The sequence below is a fragment of the Scardinius erythrophthalmus genome, assembly GCF_964197995.2.
Source record: "Scardinius erythrophthalmus genome assembly, chromosome: 7".
NCBI lineage: Eukaryota > Metazoa > Chordata > Actinopteri > Cypriniformes > Leuciscidae > Scardinius > Scardinius erythrophthalmus.
The window spans coordinates 668189-679471 of NC_138227.1; the positions used below are offsets into that span (position 1 = coordinate 668189).

Genomic DNA, 11283 nt, shown 5'->3' on the forward strand with positions numbered 1-11283 from the left:
ATCATCCTCATCCTCATCCAGTGTGTGTGCAGTGCAAACTCTACGAGGTGAAGAGAGAGGCAGGACAGTGAATAGCGTATCATAGCGACCAAGGTCTGCTCATTACCGGAGAGATACGAACCTGTTCTTCATTACTGACACACAGAGCCAGATCACACATGTGCTGAAGAAAGCCGTCATGAACCTCTACACACACGTGATCTGTGAGAGGAATATGAGCAATCCTGCTTGATAAACACCATGACTGAAGACCAGTGTTGTGTGGAACTCATTACAAGTAACTCGAGTTATGTAATCAGATTACTTTTTTCAAATAACTAGTAAAGTAACACATTACTTTTCAAATTTACAACAAAATATCTGAATTACTTTTTCAAATAAGTAACGTTACTTTGCTTTCATATTTATAGACTGACAGCTCTCTTGTCCCCATGTTGAGACAAATCATAAGTGCAGAGACGTTGTGTGTGTGTGTGTGTGTGTGTGTGTGTGAGAACATGATGGTTATTGTAGTTCTAGACTAAATATGAGCATTTACTCATCTCACTTGCACAAAAAAACATTCAATATTCCTCAAAATGAATATAATCAGTGAAATACAGAATCAGAATACTATGTATATACCTCTAATAACTAAATATGTTAACATACATTTTTATGCATTTAATCTCACTTTATTGACCAATGACATGTACTTGCTTCTGACCTTCGATGATTCAGTTAAACCATAAGCAGAAATGAGTATAGATTTTTTTTTTTATTGGTAAAGTGTTAAACTTTCTTCTCCTGCATCTATTCTTCTGTTATCCAGAACAGCAGCAGCTGAAAGGTTTGTTTGAGCGGCGTCTCTACTGTACTCTACATCTACTGTACTCTACTGTACTCTACATCTACATCTACTGTACTCTACTGTACTCTACATCTACTGTACTCTACTGTACTCTACATCTACTGTACTCTACTGTACTCTACTGTAATCTACATCTACTGTACAGGAGAAAATCTGCATTTCCTTCAGCCTGAGGATTATTATTTCACTTTTGGTGTGAAAGGGTCTTTACATTTGCCCAAAAATATAATTTTTTGGTTATAAAAAACAAGCCCAGCCCAGGTGAAAAAAAGTAATGCAAACATAACGCATTACTTTTCTAAAAAAAGTAACTAAGTTACGCAATTCGTTAGTTTTTAAGGGAGTAACGCAATATTGAAATGCATTACTTTTCTAACAAAGTAACTAAGTTACGCAATTACTTACTTTTTAAGGGAGTATAACGCAATATTGTAACGCATTACTTTTCAAAGTAACTTTTCCCAACACTGCTAAAGAGTTACAGATGAAGGCACCCTACTCCAGAAAACTGTCAATCACTGAGAAATTAGGACGTCTGAGTGAAACCACATGAACATGTTTGATTACTAGTTGCTGGTGCGTTTGCTGGCAGTCTTTGTGTGTGAGTTTGTGATGTGAAATGATTTGAGAAGCAAAGCTCATCCGATCTCTCCGAGCGAACGGCGTTCCCTCCGGATCTCACCAGCCCGTCAGGACCTTCTGCTCTTGTCTGAGGATGTTGTGGTTCTGCTCTGGGTTCCTCCGCCTGAGACAGCGACGCACGGACACGACCATCATCACCACCAGGAGAACCAACAGAACAGCGCCTCCAGTGGCCACACAGAGAATCACAATCTCAGAGAGCGAGGCTGAAACGACACGGAGATCATGTGAACGAACGACTCGCACCTGCAAACACAAACTCTCAGGCCGAGTCTACATTAAAACACATTAAAAACATAGACCGTATAAAAATATGGATGTAGTGTCCTGTGACGTCACTCGTAGTGTTTCTGAAGAGTGTTTTTGAAACCCAAAGTGGGCGGAGCCGGCCGTCGCCATCTTGGCAGCATCACTCCCGGATAAACGAAAATGTGCAGTGAGGCGGATTAGCTGAGGTGACGTGACGCTAACAGACAGCAGACAAACGGCTAGCAGTGACATCAGTGGCAATCCACCTGTCAATCAAGTGGCCACGCCCTTAATTATGCGAATTTTAAGGCTTAATAGAATTTAAACGGATGAGTTATTAAAAAATTCACCCCCTCACAGTCGTCATAAAGGGCAAAATTGGATATATAGACCAAAACCACTTTTAGTACTAGGCTGTAAACACATTTTTTTCTGCTGTAAAGTTGGGCATTTTAACATGGGGGTTTATGGGATTGACTCTCTTTTGCAGCCGGTCTCTAGTGGCCAGTCAATGAACTGCAGTTTAAGTCTCTTCCTCACTTCCGTGTTGGATTCAAGAGAGAGACAGGGAGGTTGCCGCTTGATTAAAACATTAAAACATTTGAAAACACATGTTCCTCTATGATTTGTCCTTCCTTCACACTGAGATGTGGTTTTGTCCTGCGAAAATGTCTTTTTGAATTTAGCATTTATCGACATTTCAGTGTGGACGATAAACTTTTGGAAAACACTTAAAAATGCTACTCAGCTAATAGGGAACTTTCTCAGAAGTTTAGCTAACATTCTGACAAGGTTCTCTCAAAATTATGAACAAACACTCTTCCAGTAACAATAAAAGAACATTAGTTTAAAGTTATTATTAAACACCTTCATCTGGTGTTTAATAATGTTCTCAAAATGTTAGCACAAAAACCTTATTTATGCATCATTCATGAAATGACTCTGAATGTTTCAGAACATTCAGAGTCAGAGAACATTCTAAATTTACGTTCCCATGATGTTTGTAGAATTATACAATAGAATGTTCCCTTAACAAAGAAAGGTTTTTAAAACATGAACGTTTTGAACGTTTAGAGAACATTCAGAAATAACATTTCATAACTTAATGGGAATGTAAGCCATACATTTTTAGAACATATTAATGTTAGCTGAGGGAGTGTGTTTGGAGAGCATGAGTGGTGCTCACTGCAGAGCCAAATGACTCGGACTAATTTGAGCTCAACCCCATGATGTCCAGAGAGGTGGAGCCAGACTAGTTCGAGCTCAACCCATGACGTCCAGAGAGGTGGAGCCAGACTAGTTCGAGCTCAACCCATGACGTCCAGAGAGGTGGAGCCAGACTAGTTCGAGCTCAACCCATGACGTCCAGAGAGGTGGAGCCAGACTAGTTCGAGCTCAACCCATGACGTCCAGAGAGGTGGAGCCGGACTAGTTCAAGCTCAACCCATGACGTCCAGAGAGTTGGAGCCAGACTAGTTCAAGCTCAACCCATGACGTCCAGAGAGTTGGAGCCAGACTAGTTCGAGCTCAACCCATGACGTCCAGAGAGTTGGAGCCAGACTAGTTCAAGCTCAACCCCATGATGTCCAGAGAGGTGGAGCCAGACTAGTTCGAGCTCAACCCATGACGTCCAGAGAGGTGGAGCCAGACTAGTTCGAGCTCAACCCATGACGTCCAGAGAGGTGGAGCCAGACTAGTTCGAGCTCAACCCATGACGTCCAGAGAGGTGGAGCCGGACTAGTTCAAGCTCAACCCATGACGTCCAGAGAGTTGGAGCCAGACTAGTTCAAGCTCAACCCATGACGTCCAGAGAGTTGGAGCCAGACTAGTTCGAGCTCAACCCATGACGTCCAGAGAGTTGGAGCCAGACTAGTTCAAGCTCAACCCATGACGTCCAGAGAGTTGGAGCCGGACTAGTTCAAGCTCAACCCATGACGTCCAGAGAGTTGGAGCCAGACTAGTTCGAGCTCAACCCATGACGTCCAGAGAGTTGGAGCCAGACTAGTTCGAGCTCAACCCATGACGTCCAGAGAGTTGGAGCCAGACTAGTTCGAGCTCAACCCATGACGTCCAGAGAGTTGGAGCCGGACTAGTTCGAGCTCAACCCATGACGTCCAGAGAGTTGGAGCCAGACTAGTTCAAGCTCAACCCATGACGTCCAGAGAGTTGGAGCCAGACTAGTTCGAGCTCAACCCATGACGTCCAGAGAGTTGGAGCCAGACTAGTTCAAGCTCAACCCATGACGTCCAGAGAGTTGGAGCCAGACTAGTTCGAGCTCAACCCATGACGTCCAGAGAGTTGGAGCCAGACTAGTTCAAGCTCAACCCATGACGTCCAGAGAGTTGGAGCCAGACTAGTTCGAGCTCAACCCATGACGTCCAGAGAGTTGGAGCCAGACTAGTTCGAGCTCAACCCATGACGTCCAGAGAGTTGAAGCCAGACTAGTTCAAGCTCAACCCATGACGTCCAGAGAGTTGGAGCCGGACTAGTTCAAGCTCAACCCATGACGTCCAGAGAGTTGGAGCCAGACTAGTTCAAGCTCAACCCATGACGTCCAGAGAGTTGGAGCCAGACTAGTTCGAGCTCAACCCATGACGTCCAGAGAGTTGGAGCCAGACTAGTTCAAGCTCAACCCATGACGTCCAGAGAGTTGGAGCCAGACTAGTTCGAGCTCAACCCATGACGCCCAGAGAGGTGGAGCCAGACTAGTTCAAGCTCAACCCATGACGTCCAGAGAGTTGGAGCCAGACTAGTTCAAGCTCAACCCATGACGTCCAGAGAGTTGGAGCCAGACTAGTTCGAGCTCAACCCATGACGTCCAGAGAGTTGGAGCCAGACTAGTTCAAGCTCAACCCATGACGTCCAGAGAATTGGAGACAGACTAGTTCAAGCTCAACCCATGACGTCCAGAGAGTTGGAGCCAGACTAGTTCAAGCTCAACCCATGACGTCCAGAGAGTTGGAGCCGGACTAGTTCAAGTTCAACCCATGACGTCCAGAGAGTTGGAGCCAGACTAGTTCGAGCTCAACCCATGACGTCCAGAGAGTTGGAGCCAGACTAGTTCAAGCTCAACCCATGACGTCCAGAGAGGTGGAGCCGGACTAGTTCAAGCTCAACCCATGACGTCCAGAGAGTTGGAGCCAGACTAGTTCGAGCTCAACCCATGACGTCCAGAGAGTTGGAGCCAGACTAGTTCGAGCTCAACCCATGACGTCCAGAGAGTTGGAGCCAGACTAGTTCGAGCTCAACCCATGACGTCCAGAGAGTTGGAGCCAGACTAGTTCGAGCTCAACCCATGACGTCCAGAGAGTTGGAGCCAGACTAGTTCGAGCTCAACCCATGACGTCCAGAGAGTTGGAGCCAGACTAGTTCAAGCTCAACCCATGACGTCCAGAGAATTGGAGCCAGAGTAGTTCGAGCTCAACCCATGACGTCCAGAGAGTTGGAGCCAGACTAGTTCAAGCTCAACCCATGACATCCAGAGAGTTGGAGCCAGACTAGTTCGAGCTCAACCCATGACGCCCAGAGAGTTGGAGCCAGACTAGTTCGAGCTCAACCCATGACGTCCAGAGAGTTGGAGCCAGACTAGTTCGAGCTCAACCCTTGATGTCCAGAGAGTTGGAGCCAGACTAGTTCAAGCTCAACCCATGACGTCCAGAGAGTTGGAGCCAGACTAGTTCGAGCTCAACCCATGACATCCAGAGAGGTGGAGCCGGACTAGTTCAAGCTCAACCCATGACGTCCAGAGAGTTGGAGCCAGACTAGTTCGAGCTCAACCCATGATGTCCAGAGAGGTGGAGCTGGACTAGTTCAAGCTCAACCCATGACGTCCAGAGAGTTGGAGCCAGACTAGTTCGAGCTCATGACGTCCAGAGAGTTGGAGCCAGACTAGTTCGAGCTCAACCCATGATGTCCAGAGAGGTGGAGCTGGACTAGTTCAAGTTCAACCCATGACGTCCAGAGAGTTGGAGCCAGACTAGTTCGAGCTCAACCCATGACGTCCAGAGAGTTGGAGCCAGACTAGTTCGAGCTCAACCCATGATGTCCAGAGAGGTGGAGCCGGACTAGTTCAAGCTCAACCCATGACGTCCGGAGAGTTGGAGCTGGACTAGTTCAAGCTCAACCCATGACGTCCAGAGAGTTGGAGCCAGACTAGTTCAAGCTCAACCCATGACGTCCAGAGAGGTGGAGCCGGACTAGTTCAAGCTCAACCCATGACGTCCGGAGAGTTGGAGCCAGACTAGTTCAAGCTCAACCCATGCCGTCCGGAGAGTTGGAGCCAGACTAGTTCAAGCTCAACTAGGGCTGGGCGATATAGCCCAAAAAAAAATATCACGATAATTTTTTTATATCAGTCGATATCGATAATTATCACGATAAAAGTCAAATCTTTATTTCTTTCAAGTTTAAAGGCAGATTTTTGCTCCTAAGTGAAAGTTGTAGAAACCTGAGCGTTTGCAATTGTGGTTTTAAACTACTCTTTATTGTCAGAACATATCAGGACAAACACTTGCCAAACTGGTGAACATTTCACAAATCTGAGGTAGAACATTCAAACATTTGTCATTTTTCCTTAACAAAATAAATATATTTATTGGACAATTAATTTCTTAGTTTCTGTATGTGCTAATTTTTATTTGGTAAAATGTAATATTCTGACTGTTTGAGTTTTATTAAACTTAACTATTGGTCATCCAGTATCATGCTTTTAGATCATGATAACCTCACTATCATGGCAAAATGTAACTTTATGGTTTCTAATGGTATTTGTATGAAAAACAGTAGCCTAAATACATTATTAAATACCAGTCCTTTAATACATCGTCTACATTAATAATATAATACAACTCAATATGTATAACCCACATTTCATGGTGCAGTTAATATTACAAGGCTAACATCACAGTAAATCCATGGTAAATGATGGGAATTTGTAGCCGGAAAAGCCTTCTGCGCACAGTGTTTCTCCTGTTTGTCAGCGCTGTTTCATCTGCCTTTAAACTGGTTTAAATCACTGAGACAATGTGTTCTTCGCAAAATTCAAGCGCTCAGAGTAAACACATCGGCTCTAGTGAGCTCGCGCTGCCGTTTGGACTTTGAGCCGAGCGGATAAACGGTCCGTGTGGCACGTGGTTCAAATGAGTTTCGTTCCGCTTTTGGCGCATAAACATTATCGAACATTTATCGAACTCTTGATATCGTTTTATCGAAAATAATTATATCGCGATAATTATCGTTATCGTTTTATCGCCCAGCCCTAAGCTCAACCCATGACGTCCAGAGAGTTGGAGCCAGACTAGTTCAAGCTCAACCCATGATGTCCAGAGAGTTGGAGCCAGACTAGTTCAAGCTCAACCCATGACGTCCAGAGAGGTGGAGCCGGACTAGTTCGAGCTCAACCCATGACGTCCAGAGAGTTGGAGCCAGACTAGTTCGAGCTCAACCCATGACGTCCAGAGAGTTGGAGCCAGACTAGTTCGAGCTCAACCCATGACGTCCAGAGAGTTGGAGCCAGACTAGTTCGAGCTCAACCCATGATGTCCAGAGAGTTGGAGCCAGACTAGTTCGAGCTCAACCCATGACGTCCAGAGAGTTGGAGCCAGACTAGTTCAAGCTCAACCCATGACGTCCAGAGAGGTGGAGCCAGACTAGTTTAAGTTCAACCCATGACGTCCAGAGAGTTGGAGCCAGACTAGTTCGAGCTCAACCCATGACGTCCAGAGAGTTGGAGCCAGACTAGTTCGAGCTCAACCCATGACGTCCAGAGAGTTGGAGCCAGACTAGTTCGAGCTCAACCCATGATGTCCAGAGAGTTGGAGCCAGACTAGTTCGAGCTCAACCCATGACGTCCAGAGAGTTGGAGCCAGACTAGTTCAAGCTCAACCCATGACGTCCAGAGAGTTGGAGCCAGACTAGTTCAAGCTCAACCCATGACGTCCAGAGAGTTGGAGCCGGACTAGTTTAAGTTCAACCCATGACGTCCAGAGAGTTGGAGCCAGACTAGTTCGAGCTCAACCCATGACGTCCAGAGAGTTGGAGCCAGACTAGTTCGAGCTCAACCCATGACGTCCAGAGAGGTGGAGCTGGACTAGTTCAAGCTCAACCCATGACGTCCAGAGAGTTGGAGCCAGACTAGTTCGAGCTCAACCCATGACGTCCAGAGAGTTGGAGCCAGACTAGTTCGAGCTCAACCCATGACGTCCAGAGAGTTGGAGCCGGACTAGTTTAAGTTCAACCCATGACGTCCAGAGAGTTGGAGCCAGACTAGTTCAAGCTCAACCCATGATGTCCAGAGAGTTGGAGCCAGACTAGTTCGAGCTCAACCCATGATGCCCAGAGAGTTGGAGCCAGACTAGTTCGAGCTCAACCCATGACGTCCAGAGAGGTGGAGCCAGACTAGTTCGAGCTCAACCCATGATGCCCAGAGAGTTGGAGCCAGACTAGTTCGAGCTCAACCCATGACGTCCAGAGAGTTGGAGCCAGACTAGTTCGAGCTCAACCCATGACGTCCAGAGAGTTGGAGCTAGACTAGTTCGAGCTCAACCCATGATGCCCAGAGAGTTGGAGCCAGACTAGTTCGAGCTCAACCCATGACGTCCAGAGAGGTGGAGCTGGACTAGTTCAAGCTCAACCCATGATGTCCAGAGAGTTGGAGCCAGACTAGTTCGAGCTCAACCCATGATGTCCAGAGAGTTGGAGCCAGACTAGTTCAAGCTCAACCCATGACGTCCAGAGAGTTGGAGCCAGACTAGTTCAAGCTCAACCCATGACGTCCAGAGAATTGGAGCCAGACTAGTTCGAGCTCAACCCATGACGTCCAGAGAGTTGGAGCCAGACTAGTTCGAGCTCAACCCATGACATCCAGAGAGTTGGAGCCAGACTAGTTCGAGCTCAACCCATGACGTCCAGGAGTTGGAGCCAGACTAGTTCGAGCTCAACCCATGACGTCCAGAGAGTTGGAGCCAGACTAGTTCGAGCTCAACCCATGATGTCCAGAGAGTTGGAGCCAGACTAGTTCAAGCTCAACCCATGACGTCCAGAGAGTTGGAGCCAGACTAGTTCGAGCTCAACCCATGACGTCCAGAGAGGTGGAGCCGGACTAGTTCAAGCTCAACCCATGACGTCCAGAGAGTTGGAGCCAGACTAGTTCGAGCTCAACCCATGACGTCCAGAGAGTTGGAGCCAGACTAGTTCGAGCTCAACCCATGACGTCCAGAGAGTTGGAGCCAGACTAGTTCGAGCTCAACCCATGATGTCCAGAGAGGTGGAGCTGGACTAGTTCAAGCTCAACCCATGACGTCCAGAGAGTTGGAGCCAGACTAGTTCAAGCTCAACCCATGACGTCCAGAGAGGTGGAGCCGGACTAGTTCAAGCTCAACCCATGACGTCCAGAGAGTTGGAGCCAGACTAGTTCGAGCTCAACCCATGACGTCCAGAGAGTTGGAGCCAGACTAGTTCAAGCTCAACCCATGACGTCCAGAGAGTTGGAGCCAGACTAGTTCGAGCTCATGACGTCCAGAGAGTTGGAGCCAGACTAGTTCAAGCTCAACCCATGACGTCCAGAGAGTTGGAGCCAGACTAGTTCGAGCTCAACCCATGATGTCCAGAGAGTTGGAGCCAGACTAGTTCGAGCTCAACCCATGATGTCCAGAGAGGTGGAGCCAGACTAGTTCGAGCTCAACCCATGACGTCCAGAGAGTTGGAGCCAGACTAGTTCGAGCTCAACCCATGATGTCCAGAGAGGTGGAGCTGGACTAGTTCAAGCTCAACCCATGACGTCCAGAGAGGTGGAGCCAGACTAGTTCGAGCTCAACCCATGATGTCCAGAGAGGTGGAGCCGGACTAGTTCAAGCTCAACCCATGACGTCCAGAGAGGTGGAGCTGGACTAGTTCAAGCTCAACCCATGACGTCCAGAGAGTTGGAGCCAGACTAGTTCGAGCTCAACCCATGACGTCCAGAGAGTTGGAGCCAGACTAGTTCAAGCTCAACCCATGACGTCCAGAGAGTTGGAGCCAGACTAGTTCAAGCTCAACCCATGACGTCCAGAGAGGTGGAGCTGGACTAGTTCAAGCTCAACCCATGACGTCCAGAGAGTTGGAGCCAGACTAGTTCGAGCTCAACCCATGACGTCCAGAGAGGTGGAGCCGGACTAGTTCAAGCTCAACCCATGACGTCCAGAGAGGTGGAGCCGGACTAGTTCAAGCTCAACCCATGACGCTCAGAGAGGTGGAGCTGGATGTCATGTGGCTCTGCAGTGAGCTCCACTTGTAGACGTAGCCACAGACAGAACGAAAGCTAATGCTCACCTGTAGTGACGACTCGTAGACGCACCTCACCAACATTCCCGTGCACGTCTGGCGGGTTTTTCACCTGACAGCTGAACGTCCCGTTGAAACTAAACGGCACTTTCCGCAGCACTACAGAAGCGTCGCGTACGCTGACGTCTCCGGCCCACTCCACCTTCCTCCTGAAGCGGCCCTCCAGCGGAGCATAGGGCTTCTCGTGGTAATAAAACACCTGATCCGAGAGACAGTGAGAATCAAGCACAGAAGGAAACACAAAGTTAAGTCAAGTCACCTTCATTTATAAAGCATGTTTAACAATACACATTGTTTCAAAGCAGCTTTACAGTGATAACAGGAGATTACAGTAACAGAGATTGTTTAGGCTTTACAGCAGCTCTAGAATAAAGTTATTGTCCAGATAAAGTTAGTTTTCATTGATTCACTTCCATTGCAAAGATCATTAGTTATTAACTTAGGGGCTGCTAACACACACCGTTTTAACAGAAAACAGAAAACTTTTAACACACTCCGGCTCATGCGCACAACAGCGGTGTTTGGGGCTCGAGAACACCAACCCTGAAACAGGGTCCAAGCTGCAAGTTTAGAAATAAATCTCTGTACAAAAATGTGAATCTGTAAAACGCTGACGGCGCACGGTGTGTATTACGTGTTTAGTCTATAGATATTTGCGTTTGAATATATATATGTGCGCAGGTGTGTAGTCTTTCTTTACAAATTGACCTCTAAAATTACTTATCTGGCCTCGTAATACAGCATCTTTAGTCACTTCCGTGTATCCGTGCGAACTGGAACCATTCTGATAAGGTTTAATCTGTGCAGAGGTGAAGGGAAGGAGGCCTTCACAGGGGAGAGACACACACACACACACACACACACACATGCGTGTGGTCCAGCGGGTCTCACCGTCTCCTCATGTCCGGGACCGATCGGCCTGAAGCTCCAGGACACCGTGACACTCGACACTCGGATCGCAGACGAACTCTGGAAGGAGCATTTCAGACGCACGTCTGTCCCGTTAACAGCCTTAACTTCCCCAGCCGTGAACACACGCATCCCCGACACACACACTCCTGCAGAAACACACACTATCAGAACACACACGCATCCCCGACACACACACTCCTGCAGAAACACACACTATCATCAGAACACACACGCATCCCCGACACACACACTCCTGCAGAAACACACACTATCATCAGAACACACACGCATCCCCGACACACACACTCCTG

The 11283-nt window shown here is 47.6% G+C and overlaps 1 protein-coding gene across 1 annotated transcript in view; it reads right to left on the reverse strand.

Annotated features, from left to right (window-relative positions):
* Positions 1 to 738: 738 nt before the first annotated feature.
* Positions 739 to 11283, reverse strand: part of LOC308693663 (myelin protein zero-like protein 2) — a 15081-nt gene continuing 4536 nt past the window's right edge. The window contains exons 2-4 of the mRNA XM_081370745.1: positions 10952 to 11118; positions 10049 to 10259; positions 739 to 1698 (exon numbers count right to left, since the gene is read on the reverse strand). Coding sequence (XP_081226871.1) covers positions 1529 to 1698; positions 10049 to 10259; positions 10952 to 11118 — 548 coding nt within the window. The 3' untranslated portion in view covers positions 739 to 1528. The remainder of the gene's footprint in view (positions 1699 to 10048; positions 10260 to 10951; positions 11119 to 11283) is intronic.